The 27,260-nt window shown below is 42.0% G+C and overlaps 2 protein-coding genes and 1 pseudogene across 2 annotated transcripts; 2 read left to right on the top strand and 1 right to left on the bottom strand.

Annotated features, from left to right (window-relative positions):
* The first annotated feature begins 1,380 nt into the window (after positions 1-1,380).
* On the top strand, positions 1,381-27,226 carry LOC135570766 (small ribosomal subunit protein mS29-like; annotated as a pseudogene).
* On the bottom strand, positions 3,703-12,023 carry LOC135570759 (B-type lectin plumieribetin-like). The gene is made up of 3 exons (XM_065016728.1): positions 11,947-12,023; positions 11,545-11,638; positions 3,703-4,182 (listed from the first exon to the last, which is right to left on the bottom strand). The coding sequence occupies exons 2-3, from the start codon at positions 11,632-11,634 to the stop codon at positions 3,937-3,939; spliced, it is 336 nt and encodes a 111-aa protein (XP_064872800.1). The 5' UTR covers positions 11,635-11,638; positions 11,947-12,023; the 3' UTR covers positions 3,703-3,936.
* LOC135570758 (uncharacterized) lies at positions 12,644-17,039 on the top strand. Its single transcript, XM_065016727.1, has 2 exons — positions 12,644-13,158; positions 14,024-17,039. The coding sequence occupies exon 2, from the start codon at positions 15,939-15,941 to the stop codon at positions 16,596-16,598; it is 660 nt and encodes a 219-aa protein (XP_064872799.1). The 5' UTR covers positions 12,644-13,158; positions 14,024-15,938; the 3' UTR covers positions 16,599-17,039.
* Positions 27,227-27,260: the final 34 nt, after the last annotated feature.

The raw sequence follows: 27,260 nt of genomic DNA, 5'->3' as shown, positions 1-27,260 counted from the left end.
GTTGATGCAAAGAGTCAATATTTGCAGTGTTGACCCTTCTTTTTCAAGACCTCTGCAATCTGCCCTGGCTTGTTGTCAATTAACTTCTGGGCCACATCCTGACTGATGGCAGCCCATTCTTGCATAATCCATGCTTGGAGTTTGTCAGAATTTGTGGGGTTTTGTTTGTCCACCTGCCTCTTGAGGATTGACCACAAGTTCTCAATGGGATTAAGGTCTGGGGAGTTTCCTGGCAATGGACCCAAAATATCAATGTTTTGTTCCCTGAGCCACTTAGTTATCACTTTTGCCTTGTGGCAAGGTGCTCCATCATGCTGGAAAAGGCATTGTTCTTCACCAAACAGTTCCTGGGTGGTTGGGATAAGTTGCTTTCTGAGGATGTGTTGGTACCATTCTTTATTTATGGCTGTGTTCTTAGGCAAAATTGTGAGTGAGCTCACTCCCTTGGCTGAGAAGCAACCCCACACATGAATGGTCTCAGGATGCTTTACTGTTGGCATGACACAGGACTGATGGTAGCGCTCACCTTGTCTTCTCCGGACAAGCTTTTTTTCCGGATGTCCCAAACAATCGGAAAGGGGATTCATCAGAGAACATGACTTTACCCCAGTCCTCAGCAGTCCAAGCCCTGTACCTTTTGCAGAATATCAGTCTGTCCATTATGTTTTTCCTGAAGAGAAGTGGCTTCTTTGCTGCCCTTCTTGACACCAGGCCATCCTCCAAAAGTCTTCGCCTCACTGTGCGTGCAGATGCACACACGCCTGCTGCCATTCCTGAGCAAGCTCTGTACTGGTGGTGCCCCGATCCCACAGCTGAATAAACTTTAGGAGAAGGTCCGGGCACTTGCTGGACTTTCTTGGGTGCCCAGAAGCCTTCTTCACAACAATTGAACCGCTCTCCTTGAAGTTCTTGATGATCCGATAAATGGTTGATTTAGGTGCAATCTTACTGGCAGCAATATCCTTGCCTGTGAAGCCCTTTTTGTGCAAAGCAATGATGACGGAACGTGTTTCCTTGCAGGTAAGCATCTGTTATTTGAACTCAATCAACATGACAGAGTGATCTCTAGCCTTGTCCTCGTCAACACTCCTGTGTTAACGAGAGAATCACTAACATGATGTCAGCTGGTCCTTTTGTGGCAGGGCTGAAATGCAGTGGAAATGTTTTTTGGGGGATTCAGTTCATTTGCATGGCAAAGAGGGACTTTGCAATTAATTGCAGTTCATCTGATCACTCTTCATAACATTCTGGAGTATATACAAATTGCCATCATACAAACTGAGGCAGAAAACTTTGTGGAAATGAATGTGTCATTCTCAAAACTTTTGGCCACGACTGTACACACAGTCATCCCCGTACCTCTCTATGACCTGTGTTGTCTACCTGTATTGTGTTGAATTATGTTGGTGTTGACCTTGACTGGTTGTGTAGATGGGGTGAAGGGCAGTGGGAAGACCATGTCTCTCTGTCATACTGTCCACTACTGCTCCACACAGGGATGGCTAGTACTACACATACCAGATGGTAACACACACACACCCCGACGTGACATACACACAGACACACAAAATAATGATGATGATGATGATGATTATGATAATAATCTCCTCTCTATAGCCCACCTGTGGGTGAAGAACTGTAAGGAGCTGTTGCCCTCCTCCTACCACGCCTCCTGCTTTGACCAGCCAATACAGGCCTCCAACTGGCTACGCAACTTCAGAACCACCAATGAACACTTCCTCTCCAAGGTAGCCCCTCCTCCTCAGATAGATAGTGGGTGCCAGGTACAGTGCCAGTCAAAAGTTTGGACACACGGTGTGCAAAGCTGTCAAGGCTTTGCACACCGTACAAACCCAAAAAGCTGTAATCACTTTTTGGGTTAATACATGATTCCATATGTTATTACATAGTTTTGATGTCTTCACTATTATTCTACAATGTGGAAAATAGTAAAAGAAAGAAAGAAAAACCCTGGAATGAGTAGGTGTGTCCAAACTTTTGCCTGGCACTGTATGTGTTGCCTGTAGGAACAAATCTAGGATCAGTTTATCATCCCCTAATCCTAACATTAGAAGTAAGATGCCTTCAGAAACTATTCACACACCTTGACCTTTTCCACATTTTGTTGTTACAAAGCCGGATTAAAATGGATTTAATAGTTTTTTGTCAACGATCTACACAAGTTCTCAAAGTGGGAGAAACATGTTATTTCTTTAATTCATGGAAAATAAAAAAAGTAATATTTTGATTTGAGTTAATTACATGTCAATCACATTTGGCAGCAATTACAACTGTGAGTCTTTCTGGGTAAGTCTCAGAGCTTTGCATACCTGGATTGTACAATATTTGTCTATTCTTTAAAAAAAATGTTTAACTAGGCCACTCGGGAACATTCAATGTCATCTTGGGAAGCAATTCCAGTGTATATTTGGCTTTGTTTGTTTCTCAGTGTCGGTTTATTTTTATCCTAAAAAAACTCCAGAGGCCTTGCCGATGACAAGTATACCCATAACATGATGCAGCCCCCACCATTCTTGAAAATATGACATGATACTCAGTGATGTGTTTGTTGTGTTGGATTTACCCCAAACATAACACTTTGTATTCAGGACAAAAAGTTAATTTCATACCACATTTTTTTCAGTATTACTTTAGTTCCTTATTGCAAACAGGAAGGCTTCCTTCTTTTCACTCTATCAATTATGTTAGTATTGTGAACCATAGGAAAAGCTCCCTGGCCTTTGGTTGAATCTGTGCTTGAAATTCATTGTTTGACTTAGGAACCTGACTGATAATTGTGTGTGTGGGGTACAGAGATGTCATTTTAAATACTATTGCACACAGTTGTTAAGCATATTTTTACTCCTTGAGGCATCCTGTATTTGTGACTGTCTCCCCTTGTTGTTTTAGATCAAGTTGAGGCAGCGGTACGTGTGGACTAAGAGAGAGAGAGCACTGAGGAGGGACGGCCACTAGGGGAGCTGGTGGACATGGTGAGTCCAGTGTCAACGTGTCCTTTATTAAGGCGTCAGCATCCTTCAGTTTGGCCGAACTTGGCTAGGCGAACCGAACGAGTGTGCTCGCATGCTCCCTTAAAAGACCGTCACTTGAAAAATGTTAATAGTGCTGTTTGTCCATTAAGAATGCCGTAGTCAGAATTAATCTAAAATAACCTAATCTGTTATGACGTTTTTGCCAAGGAGATCTTAGTCATGCAATTTTACATTTAACTAAGATGTATTGTGCAGTATTTTTCAATTAACAAATGTGCATGAAAACAAGTAATCTCTTGTTGAATGACAATAAAGACTTTATTGCAGAATCCCTACGAAGGGGTGTAGAGTTCAGCTACCGACTTCGGCTTGCCTCCAGAAAAAAATGAACACAAACATCACAATGTAGTCATAATATATGCACAAACTGTTCCGACCTGGTTTGTCTGGGAATCATGTGGACGCCTTGCGTCTGGGCTCCAGTTCTGAAACATAATTGGTTCAGTGCACTTCTCTTAAGAATCTCATACCACGTATCATTGTTAAGCTGTGTTTTTCACCCCAGGGAGTGTCTCGTGTGAAGAGCAGCAGTGATGTGGTGGGGGCAGTTCTAAAGGAGCTGAGGCTACAGGCTGGGGGGACAGAGTGATGTTTGTCTTTTGAATATAGAGAGTATCTGACAATGCACATAATTACAACAAACTACTACTTTAAGTCAATACATTTTTATTTGACCAAATCAAAGGGTTAAAAAGCCTCAAGGCTTTTGAATACAGTTTAGTGGTAGATGTAGACAGGTATGGTCAAGTGAAGATGGTACTCTGCCTCATTACTAGTGTCCTCACGAGAGCACCAGACCACATTTCTGGGACTGTAGAGCATCAGGGCACCTTCGTCAGGGAGGGTGAGGTGACCTCTTTGTGCATTGTTGGGCCGGTCAATGTTACTTTGTCCAGATCACCACTCGGTCTCTGTAGAGCTCCAGGGTACCTTTGTCAGTGAGGGTGAGGTGGCCTCTTTGTGTATTGTTGCAACCGGCGGTGTTACTTGACCAAATGGGATGGTCCTGTGTAGTGTAGATGACCAGGTTGCCATCCTGTTGGAGGATGAGCCTCTGAGCATCTTTGTTCACAGTGTTTGATGCCCAGACAACCCGACCCCAACCGTAGAGCACAAAGTTGCCATCGGTCTGCAAAGAGAAAATTAATTTGCATATAAACATGTCAGACAAAGATGACCTCTGTACTGCTGTGCATTCCTTTCATCCACTTTTAAATGATTACTTAAAAGTTTAGGGTGAAAAAGTGTTCGTTAGCTAAATCAAAATATTAGGGGTGTGCATTTATTCCATTCGATACGTATCTAGATACTTGGTCTGCGATCTGATACAGGAATTACGTTGTCATTTGAAACAATTCGATGCGGTTTGATTAGAGAATGGTTTGATGCGATGTAAATCGATGCACTAAGATTTGTTTCATTTCCCATTCTAAATTAAAATCTTCAATTCGTAACATATCAATCAGAATGTATAATGGACATCCACAAATGAATACACACATTAGGAAACGTAACATATCAATGGTGACCAGTCATTGAGGGCAGAGCCTGTTTTGTATGTTTTTTGGCATTAATACGTGTCACATATCAGTTTGCAAACAATGTAAAAATAATAAAATTTAAAAAAGTTAATAAATCCACATACAAACATGGTCTCTTTTTTGCTTTCTTGAGTAAGGCAGCTTCAAAATGCAGGTGTTTCAGCATAGCTCAGTGCTTTCTGTGGTGGTGGGACAGCCATTGGAAAATACAGAGCTTAGGGGTTGGTAATGTATTCTAGATGTGCAGTGATTGGCTCAATGTTCTGTCACTCATTGGAACACCACATAACCGCAAAATATACACCGAGACCTCAAATTCAAGTCCCATGGCTGCTGCCAAAGTTACATTAGAAGTGCCCATCCAAGAAGGCTCAAGGTCGTTGGCCACAGATAAATTGTTAAATCACGTTATATCTACCGTAGATTTGATTGGACTGATCATGTCAACATCATTACTTTCAAAATTTTAGCTAGCAAGCTAGACAAGCAGTCATCTTCATGAATCACGGTGACAGTCTGCTGGCAAATCCTTTTCAATCCTTGTCATATGAAGAGAAATTATAGATAAAATGTATTGCTGCTCATCGACTATAAACATTACACAAGTTGAATTGCAAATTCAACAATGAGTGGTTTGGAAAGAATCAGTGGCTAACTGCAAGCATTGCAAAGCAATCATTAGCCTGCTATTCAGTGGAGAGGGTGTTTGGTCCAAGTCTGGTTTTAAGGGTCTCTATTCCAAGCTTAAAAGGATAAACATTCAACACCATGGGCCAGAAAAGTTTGAATACATTGGCCATGCTGTCAATCCAGCATGCCTTCTGCCGCATTCAAAACAACTGGAAACTTGGAAATCTCAGACTTTAATGAGTTCAAGACAACAGGGAACTCTGGGAAAAAAACAAGCTCAGACTGGGAAAATACATTTTTGAACGGTCATTCAACTCGGAATTCAAAGTTGTGAACTCGGGCCTCTTTCTAGAGCTCCGAGCTGAAGATCACTGACGTCATGATTCAACCTCGTTTCCCCCCCCCCCCCGAGTTCCCAATTGTCTTCAAAGCACCATAAATCCAGGAAATGCCAGACTGATGAAAAATTTGCCCACAAGGACCGCCGCGCCACCTTCCTGTTCAAGTGAGCACGGCACAACAAGGAGAGTCCAAAAATGTCTTGTTTGCAGCTGCATAAATTATGTAATATGACAGGGAGATATGTATACTGTAGCTAAGAAAGTACTACTACGTGTATTTTGTGTAGTAAGCTGTTAGTAGCCCATGTGCCTCACCCTAATAATTTGGTCCCTTCCCCCCCCTACTGTTCTGACTTGGTGGTGCCCATGTAGCCTATTTTAGAGTAATGTAATCATTGAAAATTGTAAGAGCTTTCATTGTATGCTTATATGCCCCCTTTATCCTATGGTACTGACTTGGTGTACAGGGAGAATGCTGTAAGAACGGCCCATGTTCTGAATTCTGTCGCTGTACATTTCAAAAGTGCTTAACAAAGCTATATTGACTGCGTCCGCTCATTAATGTTGTACTTGAAATTACAGATTGCCTCTTATCTGCTCGTTGTCCCCTTATGCCATAGTTTGTACAACTCAATTATCAGTAGAAACCACATTTGTTTAAGCAAGTCAGCCATATCAGCTATGTTTTTTAAAGGGCAGTAAATGAGGATGAATTAACCGTGTCGCTGCCAGACAAGGCTCCGCTGATAGCCAGGTGTAGCAGTGATAATGATTTACGCAATTGTGCTGAAAAGAAAGCTCTGCTGTTGGGACAGCTTTATGTAGGCCCTAACAGTTTGTGGGCACCGTTTGTCACCGTTATAGTGCATTTCGTGTATTGCTTAGTGTTGTATTGGCGTTGCTGTCATGCATCTAAAACATTTTTTTTTGTTCACCCACCAAGATTTACATGCTAAAATCGCCACTGCATATCCATACTAAATGCAGTGTCTTGGATTTACTTACAGAATAATACGAAATGCTCTGAGACCACATTGAGTGGGGTGGTAGATGCCTAGTCTCTATTATTGCTCAGCTCAGGTGCCTATATAGACATACATCATTTACACGCACGCACACACACACAGAACCCAGGTCCTGCGTGTCCCCAGGCACTCATTTGTTGACTTCAAAAAGCCTTGGTTTCATGCATGTTATCAGAAGCCGCCTCCCTGCATTTGTTTTACTCACTGCTTTAGCACACTCCACCAACCCTGATGTCCTTGCCGTGTCTGAATTCTGAGATTTCCATACCAAACTACAACATTTTCCATCAAGATAGAACTGCCAAAGGGGGAGGAGTTGCAATCTACTGCAGAGATAGCTTACAAAGTTCTGTCATACTTTCCAGGTCTTCGCCCAAACAGTTTGAGCTTCTAATTCTAAAAATGAATCCCTCCAGAATTAAGTCTCTCACTGTTGCCGCCTGTTATAGACCCCCCCTCCGCTCCCAGCTGTGCCCTGGACACCATATGTGAATTGATTGCCCCTCATCTTCAGAGTTCGTTCTGTTTGGTGACCTAAACTGGGAAATGCTTAACATCCCAGCAGTCCTACAATCTAAGCTAGATGCCCTCAATCTCACAAATTGTCAAGGAACCCACTAGGTACAACCCTAAATCCAAAAACATGGGCACCCTCATAGACATTATCCTGACCAACTTGCCCTCCAAATACACCTCTGCTGTTTTCAATCAGGATCTCAGCTATCACTGCCTCATTGCCTGTATCCGCTATGGGTCCACAGTCAAATGACCGCCCCTCATCACTGTCAAACGCTCCCTAAAACACTTCTACGAGCAGGCCTTTCTAATCGACCTGGCCAAGGTATCCTGGAAGGATATTGACCTCATCCCGTCAGTCGAGGATGCCTTGTCATTCTTTAAAAGTAATTTCCTCACCATCTTAAATAAGCATGCCCCTTTCAAAAAAATGTAGAACTCCAGACCTGACTGCCCTCGACCAGCACAAAAACATCCTCTGGCGGACTGCACTAGCATCGAATAGTCCCTGCAATATGCAACTGTTCAGGGAAGTCAGGAACCAATACACGCAGTCAGTCAAGAAAGCAAAGGCTAACTTTTTCAAACAGAAACTCCAAAATGTTTTGGGACACTGTAAAGTCCATGGAAAACGAGAGCAGCTGCCCACTGCACTGAGGCTAGGTAACATGGTCACCACTGATAAATCCATGATAAATCCGAAATTTCAATAAGCATCTCTACAGCTGGCCATGCTTTCCTCCTGAATACCAGCTCCGCACCCCCCACAGCTACTTGCCCGAGCCTCCCCAGCTTCTCCTTCACCCAAATCCAGATAACAGATGTTCTGAAAGAGCTGCTAAACCTGGACCCGTACAAATCAGCTGGGCTAGACAATCTGGACCCTCTCTTTCTAAAATGATCTGCCGCCATTGTTGCAACCCCTATTACCAGTCTGTTCAACCGCTCTTTCGTATCGTCCGAGATTCCTAAATATTGGAAAGCTGCCGTGGTCCTCCCCCTCTTCAAAGGAGGTTACACCCTAGACCAAAACTGTTATAGACCTATATCCATCCTGCCCTGCCTGTTGTCCGGAACTCTGGCAGTCTCTATGGGGGTGCCACAGGGTTCAATTCTCGGGCCGACTCTTTTCTCTGTATATATCAACGATGTCGCGCTTGCTGCGGGTGATTCCCTGATCCACCTCTACGCAGACGACACCATTCTGTATACATCTGGCCCTTCTTTGGACACTTAACTAACCTCCAAACGAGCTTCAATGCCATACAACACTCCTTCCGTGGCCTCCAACTGCTCTTAAACGCTAGTAAAACAAAATGCATGCTTTTCAAACGTTCGCTGCCCGCACGACTAGCATCACTACTCTGGACGGTTCTGACTTAGGAATTTGTAGTTGTCCACATTCTAGGTGTCTGGCTAGACTGTAAACTCTCCTTTCAGACTTATATCAAACATCTCCAATCTAAAATGAAATCTAGAATCAGCTTTATATTTCGCAACAAAGCCGCCTTCACTCACACCGCCAAACTTACCCTCGTAAAACTGACTATCCAATACTCCTGTCAGCAAACTGGATGCAGTCTATCACAGTGCCATCCGTTTTGTTACCAAGGCCCCATATACCACCCACCACTGCAACCTGTATGCTCTAGTCGGCTGGCCCTCGCTACATATTCGTCGTCAGACCCACTGGCTCCAGGTCATCTATAAGTCTATGCTAGGTAAAGCTCCGCCTTATCTCAGCTCACTGGTCACGATAACACCCACCCGTAGCACGGGCTCCAGCAGGTATATCTCACTGGTCATCCCCAAAGCCAACACCTACTTTGGTCACTTTTCCTTCCAGTTCTCTGCTGCCAGTGACTGGAATGAATTGCAAAATAAATAAATAATTTTAAAAAATTATAATAATAATTTCAAATTCGCTGAAGCTGGAGACTTATTTCCCTCACTAACTTTAAACATCAGCTAACCTATCACTGCAGCTGTACATAGTCCATCTGTAAATAGCCCACCAAATCTACCTACCTCATCCCCATATTGTTTTTAATTTACTTTTGTGCTCCATTGCACACCGGTATCACTACTTGCACATCATCATCTGCTCATCTATCACTCGTGTTAATCTGTTAAATTGTAATTACTTCGCTACTATGGCCTATTTATTGCCTTAACTACTCACGCCATTTGCATACACTGTATATATACTTTTTTTTCTATTGTGTTATTGAGTCTATGCTTGTTTATTCCATGTGTAACTCTTTATCTTGGCCAGGTCGCAGTTGTAAATGAGTTCTAAACTAGCCTACCTGGTTAAATAAAGGTGAAATAAAAAAATAAAATAAAATCTAGCTCATGATCTACATCAGCAGCAGATATTCATTTAGAATGGGAAATTAATGTGTTCATGCAACAGTCCATAGAATCATATCGCATCGAACTGAATCTCAATTCGTTCTCTAATCAAAACATATCGTTTCCTACTAAAGCATAATGTGTGTCTCATATCGGAGCCCATGTATCTAGTATACACTGATTGTTTAAAGAAAAACTACCAAAACTATTTCTGATCGTGAACCTGGACAATAAAAATGAAATATATTTTAAGTCCATTCAGCAGGTAATTCGATGATAAAGCTATCTATTCCTGGTGCTTTTTCTCCTCGCGAATGTTTTAAAAGCATATAATGTTTATTTTTTGGTGGTCTGAGTGATTTATTTTTCGTCTGCTGATAATTGCTTCAGGGTTGTTGAGTCTAAGGCTATAGGATTCGTCCACCTGTTTAATTCGGATTTATATCAATTTCCATAAAGCTTTTAAAATTGTCATTAATTGCGTTGTTTCTAATTAACATGAATGTGTATATTTTACAGTTATAACTGGTTTAGCGTGTATTCGTTTTGTGAGATATTTAACAGGGTTATTAAGTAATATGCTTTATTTGAGTTTAACCTGTAGTTGTTGGCTCTCTTCAAAAGTAAAAGATCGTATTCCTGCGTAAATTCAGAAAATGTTATTTTCTTCTTTATCTTGTAAAGATTTATGGGCTTTCTAAGATTGTGATTTATTTATCTTGCATTTTAATTTCTAAATCAGATGTAACTTTTTGCAGAGTATGAGATTATCATTCCCCTAATGTTTTTAAAAATGGTATTTAACTAGACAAGTCAGAACACATTCTTATTTACAATGACGGCCTAGGAACAGTTGGTTAACTGCCTTGTTTGGGGGCAGAACGAGAGATTCTTTCCTTGTCAGCTCAGGGATTCAATCTAGCAACCTTTCGGTTACTGGCCCAACGCTTTAACCATTGGGCTACTTGCCGCCCCAATGTACACCTTAAAGGCATACCAAATTATATCAGCTTTTCTCTGTCCTCTGTCTACATTTGTAATGGTAAATATTTTAATTTACGTATTGAATACATTTCGGATCCAGAAGATGCTCGCTGATGATTCTCCTACTACAGTTGCTGTGTAGGGGACAAACATTATTTTATTTTTTTTACGTGTATTTTTCTGTTGGTGTAATTAATCAGAATGATCATTATCTTTTTTTATCCAGTAAATTGGTGAATGCATTTTTGGAGAGAAAGAAATGTAGTCAATTCTTGAATAGCTTTTCTTACAGATGCCTTAAACAGATGCCTTGATCTTTAGTTTCTTGGCAATTTCTCACATGGAATAGCCTTCATTTCTCAGAATAATAATAAACTGACGAATTTCAGAAGGAAGTTCTTTGTTGCTGGTCATTTTGAGCCTGTAATCGAACCTATTTCTGATCAATTTGATGTTATTTTAATGGACAAGAAATGTGCTTATCTTTTCAAAAACAATGACATTTCTAAGTGGCCCCAAACTTTTGAAAGGTAGTGTGTATATAGATATATATATATATATATATATATACACATTAAGAGAATAAAAAATAATGTTTCAAGATTAAGGTTCAGCTGAAGGCACCAGAGTTAAATCCTCTCACTTTGCCAGTAACTTTTTCTGCTACCATTAATGTCAAGCCGTCTACACGTACAGTTTGATGCATAAATTTGATAAATCCAACATATGCAACATAATTTCCAATTGAACGCTGCGTTTGCCTTGCAGCATTGTGTTGCAGAGCCAGTTGCAGTGAGTTGTGTGGTGCATGTTGGATTTATCGAATGCATCAAACTGTATGCTAGATGGCTTGACGTTAATGGTAGCAGAAGGTGAATGTTGAACTTTTGTTGTACACATATGCATTAAACATTTAAATATATAATTAAAGTTTGACTACATAATTTATTACACAGCATTGATTTAATGACACTGTCTGTCTGATCACAGCTTGAATCGTTACATTCCTACAAAAAAACTTCTAAGGTCAAAATAAGTTGCAGACCAGATATCTAATGTTAATATAATTGAAATGTAAGTGTTTCACTAACTATTGTACCTGAAAGATAGCTTTAAATTCTCCATTGTTGGAGAGGAGGTAGTCCCCTTTCAGCAGAATCCTCTCGGTGCTCATGTAGTTCTTACTCATGATTCTGAAAGAGAGAATTGATATTGTTTATTTGCTGCAGTTTATTATAGTAAACACCCACACAAACAGGAAGGAGCAAAACACATTTAGACAAAAGGAAGAAAGAGAGAGAAAATGTGCCTAAACTAGCTCTTTTATAATGAGAATGGATAATTCCAGTTCTAAATGACAAATGTAAAAAATAACTAAATAATACACAAAAGTAATAGAAATGCATCTCATTAAGACCTCATTTAACTGGCCATTCCCTGTACATAAATGAAAAAACACACGTTAAAATAGGAGTTACCTCAAATTCTTAAATGAACTTACAAGTATTTAGGAGCAGTAGATTGAAGAAGTGAATTGCAGGTTGCAGTTGTGCGGTGATGAAGCAGCTCTGGCCTTATATCCCTGCTCAGGTGAAGGGGTGGAGTAATAAGGATGAGGAAATGGGTGGTGTCCACTGTACATTAAATTTGACCAAATGCGGCTGAAATGTACATGATAGTTACAATGACCAGTGGTGGAAAAAGTACCCAAATGTCATTTGAGTAAAAGGAAAGATACCTTAAGAAAAAGTCACCCAGTAAAATTCTATTTGAGTAAAAAAAAATACATATATATATTTGGTTTTAAATATACTTAAGTATCAAAAGTAAATGTAATTGCTAAAATATACTTAAGTATCAAAAGTAAAAGTTGAATAATTGAATCATTTCAAATTCCTTATATTAAGCAGACCACACTGCACCATTTTCTATAAAAATATATATATATATTTAGATAGCCAGGGGCACGCTCAAACACTAAGACATCATTTACAAACAAAGCAAGGGTTTAGTGAGTCCGCTCGATCAGAGGCAGTAGAAATGACCAGGATGATTGTTACGGAGTGTAATTGATAGGTAATCGACTAGACGGACTGTTTCCTGGACTCCGTGTATAGGGATTTGTACAATGCTTGAACAAGGCTATTGAACTTGACATTGGTGTCTGTCTTCATTCCTTTATCCAACATATCATATCATGGTATCAGAAGTGTCTTGAAAACCACACGTTTGTTATTTCTGTAGCTGAGTACAGTATTGGCGCGGTTACGTTCCATATGCGAACACACGCCGTTTCCTACTGCTAGTCACAACACTGATCAACTCGTTGTTAGCTGGTAAGCTAGCATCACTACCTAATGCTACCTCGATGGCTGAAGGCAAAGATATCTCCTATTCCATCGCTATGGCAGCGAACATTCCGCCACCAAATCCCATGGTTCTCACAGGGGTCTCGAATACTAATTGGTACAACTTCAGGGATGAATTCGAGGACTATGCGCTGGCAACCGGTCTACATAAACCCAACGAGGTCCAAGCGGCAAATGAGGAGTTTAATGGGCAGCGAATGCAGGCATTTCTACCAGCACAAACTCACCCTCACAGCACGACAACAGTGTGATGCAAAGGCTATATTGGATTGCATTGGAAAATTACTTCAAACCCACCAGGAACGTCATTTACGATTGGTTCGTTTTCGGAAGCTGCAAACAGGGTGAGTCAGTACACATCTTTGTAACACGTTTGAGAGAAAGATCCGCTACTTGTGAATACTGGGGATTGAAAGATTAATCGATTCGTGACAAAATAGTGCTGGGAATTGCAAATGAGGATACGCGCCGGCGTCTACTAAGAGAGAGACTCATTGCTTGCTCTTTATGGTTTTAGGCTGGGTTTCTGTACAGCACTTTGATATATCAGCTGGTGTAAGAAGGGCTATATGAATACATTTGATTTGGTGTAAATACTGTGAAAATACACACGTACGAGGCAAAGAGCACTGCCCTGCCCTGCCTACATTAGTAACTGCCTTTGAAATGTGCTGCACTGCCGAAGTCAGTGACATGAGAATGAGAGCAATGGAAATCGAGACCCCGTTCACCGACGTTGATACTGTTCATGCTGTTGCCAGGCAGACATTCTGACAAAACAAATCAAGGCAGAGTAATTCACCATGAACGTTGAAGACAGAGAACCCCATAGCATGTATCTGGGTTGGCGCCTCCCCTTGGGTTGTGCCGTGGTGGAGATCTTTGTGGGCTAAACTCGGCCTTGTTTCAGGATGGTAAGTTGGTGGTTGAAGATATCCCTCTAGTGGTGTGGGGGCTGTGCTTTGGCAAAGTGGGTGGGGTTATATCCTGCCTGTTTGGCCCTGTCCGGGGGTATCATCGGATGGGGCCACAGTGTCTCCTGACCCCTCCTGTCTCAGCCTCCAGTATTTATGCTGCAGTAGTTTATGTGTCGGGGGGATAGTGTCATTCCGTTATATCTGGAGTATTTCTCCTGTCTTATCCGATGTCCTGTGTGAATTTAAGTATGCTCTCTCTAATTCTTTATTTCTTTCTCCCTCTCTCTTGGAGGACCTGAGCCCTAGGACCATGCCTCAGGACTACCTGGCATGATGACTCCTTGCTGTCCCCAGTCCACCTGGCCGTGCTGCTGCTCCAGTTTCAATTGTTCTGCCTGTGGCTATAGAACCTTGACCTGTTCACCGGACGTGCTACCTGCCCCAGACCTGCTGTTTTCAACTCTTTAGAGTTTGGTTTGATGTAAATACTGTGAAAATCCACAGGCATGAGACAAAGAGCACTGCCCTGCAGAGCTTGTGGAACCAATAATCACTTTGTAAAAATGTGTCTCAAAAGAAAAAGACGGGTGAGTGAGGGCAAGATTTACTGTGTTGATGATGTCACTCAGTTTCAGAACAGTGAAAGTGACATTTACATGCATGAATCAATTGGGGCTGTACACTCAAGAGGGAAGAATTGGTTTGTGACGCTACGATTACACAACAAGCAACGTAATGAGCTACAAAGACAAAATCAACCTGGCACCTGATACACACCTCTTGCCCAGTGATACTAGACTAAAGCTGTACTCAGGAGAGCTAATGAGCTCTGGGCATCTTTGTGACCGAATGTAATTCGTGGACGCAAACACAAGCTGGAGTTTGAGATTGTGAAAACCAGTCAACATTCTCTCCTCTCAGGCTCTACATGCAAACGCCTGATACCTGACGTAGTATTTAGTCCAGGTTTAGGTGTGTATACTGTATGATACCTGACATAGTATTTAGTTCAGGTTTAGGTATGTGTACTGTATGATACCTGACATAGTATTTAGTTCAGGTTTAGGTGTGTATACAGTATGATACCTGACATAGTATTTAGTTCAGGTTTAGGTGTGTATACAGTATGATACCTGACATAGTATTTAGTTCAGGTTTAGGTATGTATACTGTATGATACCTGACATAGTATTTAGTTCAGGTTTAGGTATGTGTACTGTATGATACCTGACATAGTATTTAGTTCAGGTTTAGGTATGTATACAGTATGATACCTGACATAGTATTTAGTTCAGGTTTAGGTATGTATACAGTATGATACCTGACATAGTATTTAGTTCAGGTTTAGGTATGTATACAGTATGATACCTGACGTAGTATTTAGTTCAGGTTTAGGTATGTATACTGTATGATACCTGACATAGTATTTAGTCCAGGTTTAGGTATGTATACTGTATGATACCTGACATAGTATTTAGTTCAGGTTTAGGTATGTATACTGTATGATACCTGACATAGTATTTAGTCCAGGTTTAGGTATGTATACTGTATGATACCTGACATAGTATTTAGTTCAGGTTTAGGTATGTATACAGTATGATACCTGACATAGTATTTAGTTCAGGTTTAGGTATGTATACTGTATGATACCTGACATAGTATTTAGTCCAGGTTTAGGTATGTATACTGTATGATACCTGACATAGTATTTAGTTCAGGTTTAGGTATGTATACTGTATGATACCTGACATAGTATTTAGTCCAGGTTTAGGTATGTATACTGTATGATACCTGACATAGTATTTAGTTCAGGTTTAGGTATGTATACAGTATGATACCTGACATAGTATTTAGCCCAGGTTCAGGTGTGTATACTGTATGATACCTGACATAGTATTTAGTCCAGGTTAAGGTGTGTCTACTGTATGATACCTGACATAGTATTTAGCCCAGGTTAAGGTGTGTATACTGTATAATAACTAACATAGTATTTAGCCCAGGTTAAGGTGTGTATACTGTATGATACCTGACATAGTGTTTAGTTCAGGTTTAGGTGTGTATACTGTATGATACCTGACATGGTATTTAGCCCAGGTTTAGGTGTGTATACTGTATGATACCTGACATAGTATTTAGCCCAGGTTAAGGTGTGTATACTGTATGATACCTGACATAGTATTTAGTTCAGGTTTAGGTATGTGTACAGTATGATACCAAATTATCTGCACATTGTGGATCATGTCCAGCATGGACCCCTGTCCAAAGAACAACTACCCAGCAGATATGACAATATATTCAACAGGCCCGTTGAATCAGTGCCTGGGGATGTATACTTTGAATTGGATGAGAGCATCACTCCAGTCCAGTGTGCTCCTCGCAATGTGTCCATTGCAATGAAAGTGGCTGTGAAGGCCCAGCTGGACAAGTATGAGGCCGATGGCCACATGACATCTGTGACTAAACCAACTGACTGGATCAGCAATATGGTCATAGTGAAAAAAACAGAGAAGCTGAGGGTCTGCATCGACCCAAAGCATCTGAACCAAGCACTGAAACAATTTGGTGTCTCAGTGGCGCCTGAGGTATACCAACGCAAGCAGCACGAGTTATTGGCTGGGCTCAAGGTTATTGAACCCATAGCCGATGATGTCCTGATCGTAGGCTGTGGTGACACAGACGAAGAAGCAGAACGTATTCATGATGTGAAGCTCCTGGCGCTGATGGAGCGCTGCCGATCAGTTAAGTTTCGCTTTGGCCTGAAGAAGCTGCAGTTCAAGGTGAAAGATGTCCACTTCCATGGTCGCATTCTCTCGGCAGCCGGACCTAGACAAAGACAGAGTGATCCTCGACAAGCCAAACCCGTCTGATGCAGAAGGAGTACAGCGTCTCATCGGCTTTGCAAACTATCTTTCAACGTTCATGCCACACCTATCAACAGTCTGTGAGCCTCTGAGCCAGTTGCTGGACAAAGACAAGTATTTCAAGTATTTTTACCTAAGTACTTTACACCACTGACAATGACTCACCATATTCCAAGCACAATCAACACCTCTAGTCAGGTGTTGAAAACTAGTATGAGCTATACACTATGGTGCAATGCATCAGATTATTGTTTATTAAATGTGTTCATGCGTTTGTACCTGTCCCTATTCAAATAAACCAGAAAATACCACATTCACCACTATAAAGCAGTTCAGTTCTGCCACGGTTTGAGGAAAGAAAGATAGTTGGTGAAATCCCATGTCTAGAGAATCCTGTAGTAGCCTATCAGTTTTTCTGTGATGAAAATAAATCTGTTATTGAACGTTTTCCTGCAATGGTTCCTCATTCTCAAAGTGTCACTTTCTCCTCAACGTGCCAAGGCATTACTTTAAGACTCAGGAGTGAGGAAAGGACTTGGTAAGAAAGGGCCTTAAACCTACCCTTTCTGTAACAGACGCTTAAAACTAGCCTGTGTTAATTGATAGAATGCTTCAGATTGTTTATTCAATGTGTCAATGTTGGAAGAATAGGCATGACTCTCACTCACAATGGTTCTCTGGAAGGTTTTTACTCAACACCCTTCTATGGAAGTCATTAGAATTCTGTGACAAGTTAAACGAGGATGTTTCTCAGTAATCGCCCACATTTCTTTATTCTTCCATACCATTCCATTTATCAGGTAGTAGTCATTTCCATGGAATAACAGAAGACGAGTAGGCGGCCAGTATGTTGCAATAAACCTTAGGGAATTATTAACAGAACAGTGTTTCTGAAGAATTTATGTGTTATTCCCCACCCATCTTAAAGTGTCAATCTGCAGTTGAAACAATAACCAAACGTCATCCCTGGCCCTGTTTTGGTAAAAAGCTGAGGGATAGGGCTGGATAAATGTAACCACTCTTAAATTTACAGACAGAGCTATGGATGCAAGGACTGACCATCCAGGATATCAAAATGGTAAGTTATAGTGTTTGTGTACTTTTACTATGTTTACAAACATTGTAGTAAAAACAAGCTTTTATTTTGTGTTCGGGTGATTGGGTATGACAGTTGTAAAATAGCACTGGAGAAGAAGGCCGTCGTTTTACGTGTCCCCAACCAATTGTGTTTTTTTTGTTTGTTTATTTGCGTTGTTTGTAACTTGTTTTTTTACTTATTTTGTACATAATGTTGCCGCTACCGTCTCTTATGATCGAAAATAACTTCTGGACATCAGGACTGTGATTACTCACCACGGACTGGCAGAATCCTTTTTTTCCTTTAATGAGTCTGACGAGCACAATACAAACGATATACTGCTTTCTCGGGAACAGAAAACGTTTGACCTCTGTCATTGCCAACAAAGGGTATATAACAAAGTATTGAGATAAACTTTTGTTATTGACCAAATACTTATGTTTGGTCCTCCTTTTCCTGAAGTCCACAATCATCTCTTTAGTCTTGGTTACGGTGAGAGATAGGTTGTTATTCTGGCACCACCCGGCCATGTCTCTGACCTCCTCCCTATAGGCTGTCTCGTTGTTGTCGGGAATCAGGCCTACCACTGTTGTGATGTCTGCAAAGTGGATGATGGTGTTGGAGTCGTGCCTGGCCACGCAGTCGTGGGTGAACAGGGAGTACAGGAGGGGACTGAGCACGCACCCCTGAGGGGCTCGTGTTGAGGATCAGTGTGGCAGATGTCGTTACCTCCCTTTACCTCCTGGGGGCGGCCCGTCAGGAAGTCCAGGATCCAGTTGCAGAGGGAGGTGTTTAGTCCCAAGGTCCTTCGCTTATTGATGAGCTCTGAAGGCACTATGGTGTTGAATGATGAGCTATAGTCAATGAATAGCATTCTCACATACAGTGGGGCAAAAAAGTATTGTGCAAGTTCTCCCACTTAAAAAGATGAGAGAGGCCTGTAATTTTCATCATAGGTACACTTCAACTATGACAGACAAAATGAGAAAAAAAATCCAGAAAATCACATTGTAGGATTTTTAATGAATTTATTTGCAAATTATGGTGGAAAATAAGTATTTGGTCACCTACAAACAAGCAAGATTTCTGACTCTCACAGACCTGTAACTTCTTCTTTAAAAGGCTCCTCTGTCCTCCACTCATTACCTGTATTAATGGCACCTGTTTGAACTTGTTATCAGTATAAAAAGACACCTGTCCACAACCTCAAACAGTCACACTCCAATGCACACAAGTTATAGGGACCAGCCCCCAGAGCACCCATGACTAAATCTATCACGGGCTGCCATTTTGAAAGGCTAGCTGTAGAATGAATGGGTCCTTTACAGAGACTGGATGAGGCAACACAAACGTTATAGTTACTGTACTGGGTACACTCTCAGAAAAAAAGAGTGCTATGTAAAACCCTTTATCTCTGTAGGAGAACCCTCTGAAAAGAAAGGTTCCAGATAGAACCCTTTCAGATAAGATAAAAACCCTTTTTGTCTACAAATAGCACTGTTTCTGATCAATATGAAGTCATTTTTTGTTGTTGACAAAGAGAAAAGTTTGGATGAGATTCAACATAAAATATGATGGCATACAGGAGTACTATTCAATTTTCCACTGGGTTCACACCGTACAATTTGTTATTTTATTGAACCTTTATTTAACCAGGTTAGTCTTGTTTTAAGGGGAGACCTGGACTCGAGAGTGTGGTGAAATATTCTAATCAAGTGAGAGAGACTTTGTCATTTCTTCAAACAATCATCTTTATTCAATATCGATTAATTATTGCAATAATGAAACTACTCAACCCAACAGCCTAACTGAAAATGATCAAACAGATTATATAGGACATCAAAATGCTTAGTCAGGCTGGTCCGGATTACTGACTGGTCTGGCTGGTCCGTCTTACTGACTGGTCAGGCTGGTCCGTCTTACTGACTGGTCTGGTTGGTCTGTCTTACTGACTGGTCAGGCTGGTCCGTCTTACTGACTGGTCTGGTTGGTCCGTCTTACTGACTGGTCTGGCTGGTCCGTCTTACTGGCTGGTCCGTCTTACTGACTGGTCAGGCTGGTCCGTCTTACTGACTGGTCAGGCTGGTCCGTCTTACTGACTGGTCAGGCTGGTCCGTCTTACTGACTGGTCTGGCTGGTCCGTCTTACTGACTGGTCCGTCTTCCTGACTGGTCACAAGAGACCTGGACACAAGGCTCAGTCAGAGCAAAATCTCATTTAGACAAACTGGACTAGAGTGAAACAAGGCATAAATCAAGAGAGACCTGGTTAACTATTAATATCACAAAAGGCTCACAAGAGACCTGGACACAAGGCTCAAGAGAGACAAGGCTCAAGAGAGACCTGGACACAAGGCTCAAGAGAGACCTGGACACAAGGCTCAAGAGAGACCTGGACACAAGGCTCAAGAGAGACCTGGACACAAGTCATCTTAAATGTATCTACCCACAACACTTCCTGTTGTTGGTCCAATCCCAGATCCCCTTGCTGCAGCGAGCCTAGGTCCTGTCACTCCGCTTCCTGTCTCTGCTGGCCAATTCCTGGAGCGTCCCCGCATGGTTGCAGACCAATAGTGCTCTCTCTAGCAAGGGCTCTTTGAAGGGCAAGACCTGGGCTAAATACTATGTCAGGGTATCATATGTCAGGTATACACACCTTAACCTGGGCTAAATACTATGTCAGGATTCATACAGTATACACACCTGGGCTAACCTGGGCTACACACCTTAAATAATATGTCAGGTATTCATACAGTATACACACCTGAACTAAATACTATGTCAGGTATCATACAGTATACACACCTGAACCTGGGCTAAATACTATGTCAGGTATCATACAGTATACACACCTGAACCAGGGCTAAATACTATGTCAGGTATCATACAGTATACACACCTTAACCTGGGCTAAATACTATGTTAGTTATCATACAGTATACACACCTTAACCTGGGCTAAATACTATGTCAGGAATCATACAGTATACACACCTTAACCAGGGCTAAATACTATGTCAGGTATCATACAGTATACACACCTTAACCAGGGCTAAATACTATGTCAGGATTCATACAGTATACACACCTTAACCTGGGCTAAATACTATGTCAGGATTCATACAGTATACACACCTTAACCTGGGCTAAATACTATGTCAGGATTCATACAGTATACACACCTTAACCTGGGCTAAATACTATGTCAGGATTCATACAGTATACACACCTTAACCTGGGCTAAATACTATGTCAGGTATCATACACACAGCTAAATATATGTCATTCACCTGAACCTGGGCTAAATACTATGTCAGGTATCATACAGTATACACTTAACCTGAACCTGGGCTAAATACTATGTCAGGTATCATGTCAGGTATCATACAGTATACACACCTTAACCTGGGCTAAATACTATGTTAGTTATTATACAGTATACACACCTTAACCTGGACTAAATACTATGTCAGGTATCATACAGTATACACACCTTAACCTGGGCTAAATACTATGTCAGGTATCATACAGTATACACACCTTAACCTGGGCTAAATACTATGTCAGGTATCATACAGTATACACACCTTAACCTGGGCTAAATACTATGTTAGTTATCATACAGTATACACACCTTAACCTGGGCTAAATACTATGTCAGGAATCATACAGTATACACACCTTAACCAGGGCTAAATACTATGTCAGGTATCATACAGTAGACACACCTGAACCTAAACTAAATACTATGTCAGGATTCATACAATATACACACCTTAACCTGGGCTAAATACTATGTCAGGTATCATACTGGGCACATGGAGCCTTACAGAGGAGTTGGACTTTTCCCCTCTCTCTGAGTATTCATTCTACTTCCTCTCCCTCAGGTTCCTGGAGGAGTATGCCAAATACAACCTATCATTCTGGGCCGTGACCACAGGCAACGAGCCCTCTACTGGACAGATGACCAACTACAGGCCACATCTCACTTTATATTACATGTGTATCTAAGGCAGGTACATAATTGACAACAGGAAAAAGTGATATTTAGTTAGTAGTTGCATTCTGGTAATGAAGTTGGTTATAGAGGAAGTCCATGTTACAGGTTCTTTTATCTCAGTTGGTAATGTATGGAGCTTGTAACGCAGGGTAGTGGGTGAGATTCCCGGAACCACCAAAATACCTCAAATCTATGCACGCTTTGGATATAAGTGTCTGCTAAATGGCATATATTATAACAGTAATCTGTTTTCTCTGCTCCAGTTTCCAGGCTCTGGGCTTCACAGTAGAGGAACAGAGGGATTGGGTGGGCCTGGACCTTGGCCCCGCCCTGCACACCTCCAAATCAAATCAAATTTATTTATGTGTTAACTCTCTAAGAGTGCAATTAACACTCATTGGTGTAACTCAATCAACAACAAAAAATAATCCAAATCAAATGTATTTATATAGCCCTTCGTACATCAGCTGATATCTCAAAGTGCTGTACAGAAACCCAGCCTAAAACCCCAAACAGCAAGCAATGCAGGTGTAGAAGCACGGTGGCTAGGAAAAACTCCCTAGAAAGGCCAAACCCTAGGATGAAACCTAGAGAGGAACCAGGCTATGTGGGGTGGCCAGTCCTCTTCTGGCTGTGCCGGGTGGAGATTATAACAGAACATGGCCAAGATGTTCAAATGTTCATAAATGACCAGCATGGTCGAATAATAATAAGGCAGAACAGTTGAAACTGGAGCAGCAGCACGGCCAGGTGGACTGGGGACAGCAAGGAGTCATCATGTCAGGTAGTCCTGAGGCATGGTCCTAGGGCTCAGGTCCTCCGAGAGAGAGAAAGAGAGAATTAGAGAGAGCACACTTAAATTCACACAGGACACTGAATAGGACAGGAGAAGTATTCCAGATATAACAAACTGACCCTAGCCCCCCGACACATAAACTACTGCAGCATAAATACTGGAGCCTGAGACAGGAGGGGTCAGGAGACACTGTGGCCCCATCCGAGGACACCCCCGGACAGGGCCAAACAGGAAGGATATAACCCCACCCACTTTGCCAAAGCACAGCCCCCACACCACTAGAGGGATATCTTCAACCACCAACTTACCATCCTGAGACAAGACCGAGTATAGCCAACAAAGATCTCCGCCATGGCACAACCCAAGGGGGGGCGCCAACCCAGACAGGATGACCACATCAGTGAATCAACCCACTCAGGTGACGCACCCCTTCCAGGGACGGCATGAGAGAGCCCCAGTAAGCCAGTGACTCAGCCCCTGTAATAGGGTTAGAGGCAGAGAATCCCAGTGGAAAGAGGGGAACCGGCCAGGCAGAGACAGCAAGGGCGGTTCGTTGCTCCAGAGCCTTTCCGTTCACCTTCACACTCCTGGGCCAGACTACACTCAATCATATGACCCACTGAAGAGATGAGTCTTCAGTAAAGACTTAAAGGTTGAGACCGAGTTTGCGTCTCTGACATGGGAAGGCAGACCGTTCCATAAAAATGGAGCTCTATAGGAGAAAGCCCTGCCTCCAGCTGTTTGCTTAGAAATTCTAGGGACAATTAGGAGGGCCTGCGTCTTATGACCGTAGCGTACGTGTAGGTATGTAAGGCAGGACCAAATCAGAGAGATAGGTAGGAGCAAGCCCATGTAATGCTTTGTAGGTTAGCAGTAAAACCTTGAAATCAGCCCTTGCTTTGACAGGAAGCCAGTGTAGGGAGGCTAGCACTGGAGTAATATGATCAAATTTTTGGGTTCTAGTCAGGATTCTAGCAGCCGTATTTAGCACTAACTGAAGTTTATTTAGTGCTTTATCCGGGTAGCCGGAAAGTAGAGCATTGCAGTAGTCTAACCTAGAAGTGACAAAAGCATGGATTAATTTTTCTGCATCATTTTTGGACAGAAAGTTTCTGATTTTTCCAATGTTACGTAGATGGAAAAAAGCTGTCCTTGAATTGGTCTTGATATGTTCTTCAAAAGAGAGATCAGGGTCCAAAGTAACGCCGAGGTCCTTCACAGTTTTATTTGAGACGACTGTACAACCATTAAGATTAATTGTCAGATTCAACAGAAGATCTCTTTGTTTCTTGGGACCTAGAACAAGCATCTCTGTTTTGTCCGAGTTTAAAAGTAGAACGTTTGCAGCCATCCACTTCCTTATGTCTGAAACACATGCTTCTAGCAAGGGCAATTTTGGGGCTTCACCATGTTTCATTACAAGACCATGGTGCTTGCCTACGGAGCTGTGAGGGGAACGGCACCTCAGTACCTCCAGGCTCTGATCAGGCCCTACACCCAAACAAGGGCACTGCGTTCATCCACCTCTGGCCTGCTCGCCTCCCTACCACTGAGGAAGTACAGTTCCCGCTCAGCCCAGTCAAAACTGTTCGCTGCTCTGGCCCCCCAATGGTGGAACAAACTCCCTCACGACGCCAGGACAGCGGAGTCAATCACCACCTTCCGGAGACACCTGAAACCCCACCTCTTTCAGGAATACCTAGGATAGGATGAAGTAATCCTTCTCACCCCCCCCCTTAAAAGATTTAGATGCACTATTGTAAAGTGGTTGTTCCACTGGATGTCTTAAGGTGAACGCACCAATTTGTAAGTCGCTCTGGATAAGAGCGTCTGCTAAATGACTTAAATGCAAATGTAAATGTACAGCTGTGTGTCATCCGCATAGCAGTGAAAGTTAACATTATGTTTTCGAATGACATCCCCAAGAGGTAAAATATATAGTGAAAACAATAGTGGTCCTAAATCGGAACCTTGAGGAACACCGAAATTTACAGTTGATTTGTCAGAGGACAAACCATTCACAGAGACAACTGATATCTTTCCGGCAGATAAGATCTAAACCAGGCCAGAACTTGTCCGTGTAGACCAATTTGGGTTTCCAATCTCTCCAAAAGAATGTGGTGATCGATGGTATCAAAAGCAGCACTAAGGTCTAGTAGCACGAGGACAGATGCAGAGCCTCGGTCCGATGCCATTAAAATGTAATTTACCACCTTCACAAGTGCCGTCTCAGCGCTATGATGGGGTCTAAAACCAGACTGAAGCATTTCGTATACATTGTTTGTCTTCAGGAAGGCAGTGAGTTGCTGCGCAACAGCCTTTTAAAAAAAAAAAAAAAAATTGAGAGGAATGGAAGATTCGATATAGGCCGATAATTTTTAAAATATTTTCTGGGTCAAGGTTTGGCTTTTTCAAGAGAGGCTTTATTACTGCCACTTTTAGTGAGTTTGGTACACATCCGGTGGATAGAGAGCCATTTATTATGTTCAACATAGGAGGGCCAAGCACAGGAAGCAGGTCTTTCAGTAGTTTAGTTGGAATAGGGTCCAGTATGCAGCTTGAAGGTTTAGAGGCCATGATTATTTTCATCATTGTGTCAAGAGATATAGTACTAAACCACTTAGTACTAAACCACTCTCTTGATCCTAGGTCCTGGCAGAGTTGTGCAAACTCAGGACAACTGAGCTTTGAAGGAATACGCAGCTTTAAAGAGGAGTCCGTAATTTGCTTTCTAATAATCATAATCTTTTCCTCAAAGAAGTTCATGAATTTATCACTGCTAAAATGAAAGTCATTCTCTCTCGGGGAATGCTGCTTTTTAGTTAGCTTTGCGACAGTATCAAAAAGGAATTTCGGATTGTTCTTATTTTCCTCAATTAAGTTAGAAAAATAGGATGATCGAGCAGCAGTAAGGGCTCTTCGGTACTGCACGGTACTGTCTTTCCAAGCTAGTCGGAAGACTTCCAGTTTGGTGTGGCGCCATTTCCGTTCCAATTTTCTGGAAGCTTGCTTCAGAGCTCGGGTATTTTCTGTGTACCAGGGAGCTAGTTTCTTATGAGAAATGTTTTTAGTTTTTAGGGGTGCAACTGCATCTAGGGTATTGCGCAAGGTTAAATTGAGTTCCTCAGTCAGGTGGTTAACTGATTTTTGTCCTCTGGCATCCTTGGGTAGACAGAGGGAATCTGGAAGGACATCAAGGAATCTTTGTGTTGTCTGTGAATTTATAGCACGACTTTTGATGTTCCTTGGTTGGGGTCTGAGCAGATTATTTGTTGCAATTGCAAACGTAATAAAATGGTGGTCCGATAGTCCAGGATTATGAGGAAAAACATTAAGATCCACAACTTTTATTCCATGGGACAAAACTAGTTCCAGAGTATGACTGTGACAGTGAGTAGGTCCAGAGACATGTTGGACAAAACCCACTGAGTCGATGATGGCTCCGAAAGCCTTTTGGAGTGGGTCTGTGGACTTTTCCATGTGAATATTAAAGTCACCAAAGATTAGAATATTATCTGCTATGACTACAAGGTCCAATAGGAATTCAGGAACTCAGTGAGGAACGCTGTATATGGCCCAGGAGGCCTGTAAACAGTAGCTATAAAAAGTGATTGAGTAGACTGCATAGATTTAATGACTAGAGGCTCAAAAGACGAAAACATCTTTTTTTTTTTGTAAATTGAAATTTGCTATCGTAAATGTTAGCAACACCTCTGCCTTTGCGGGATGCACGGGGGATATGGTCACTAGTGTAGCCAGGAGGTGAGGCCTCATTTTAACACAGTAAATTCATCAGGCTTAAGCCATGTTTCAGTCAAGCCAATCACATCAAGATTATGATCAGTGATTAGTTCATTGACTATAATTGCCTTTGAAGTAAGGGATCTAACATTTCTATTGCTTCCATTTTTGCCTTTGTAATTACTGTGTAAAGATTGCTTACTTGACTGACCTTTCTCTCCCCTGTCACTTTTCCCTTCTCTCTACTTTTTCTGTGTCTCTCCTCTCTGCCAGGTGGCTCCAGAGGAGTTGACATTGGTTCATAACTTGAGGAAGATGATCAACAATGACTGGGTGAGAACTGCATGGTGGTTATTCTCTGTCTAATAGACATTAGAAAATTACATGATTGTGATTTACACCTCTGTCCCTCTCTCTCTCCTCAGCGTGGAGGGGCGGTCATCGCCACGCTGTCTCAGACAGGATCTCTCTACGCTCCAAGCTCTGCCTACCTGCCCCAGGAGCTGCTGGGAGAGGTCAGGAGTCATGATTACATCCTGGTTAATGTTATATGTCCAGTCCAAAAACTACCTCTAACCCTTGGTGTCTATTGATCTGGGCTAACAAGGGAATGATCTAGATGTTTTTGGACAAGACCCTTCTGATGTGTTTATATGCATCATCAGTCAAATAGAAACAGAAGTTCACCTATTAAAAACATCCTCGTCCTCTGTGTTCCTCCTACAGGAGGGCTTTGACAGCATGGACCCGTTTATCCCAGTACCAGTCTCCCTCTACAGTGAGAAGGAGTTTGAGAGCTGTTACCTCTACTACCTGGACCGCCACTGGCTACAACACCCACACAGTAAGAGATATTCACTTGAACTGATTGAGATTTCTCTATAAAGGTCAGACAGAGGAAGGGAAGAAAGAACTGATCTTCCTCAGCAACAGAAACCCTTCTGTACTGGAGAGACTGTGTGCCTTCCTGTAACATCACACATGGGCCCACACACCCATAGAGATAGGACTCATCTTTATATCTATGACAGCATGGGCAGTGCCATTGAGGCTAC

The sequence above is a fragment of the Oncorhynchus nerka genome, unplaced genomic scaffold, assembly GCF_034236695.1.
Source record: "Oncorhynchus nerka isolate Pitt River unplaced genomic scaffold, Oner_Uvic_2.0 unplaced_scaffold_895, whole genome shotgun sequence".
Taxonomy (NCBI): domain Eukaryota; kingdom Metazoa; phylum Chordata; class Actinopteri; order Salmoniformes; family Salmonidae; genus Oncorhynchus; species Oncorhynchus nerka.
The sequence above is the reverse complement of the archived record's forward strand: the minus strand, read 5'-3'. Positions and strand labels throughout refer to the sequence as shown.

Excerpts from the sequence above, each read along its gene's own strand:
- LOC135570759 (XM_065016728.1), bottom strand. The coding sequence starts at position 11,634 with ATGAGTAAGAACTACATGAGCACCGAGAGGATTCTGCTGAAAGGGGAC. Across the intron at positions 4,183-11,544 it reads AATTTAAAGCTATCTTTCAG|ACCGATGGCAACTTTGTGCT; the intron begins GTACAATAGTTA and ends TTCTCTTTGCAG.
- LOC135570758 (XM_065016727.1), top strand. The coding sequence starts at position 15,939 with ATGATACCAAATTATCTGCACATTGTGGATCATGTCCAGCATGGACCC.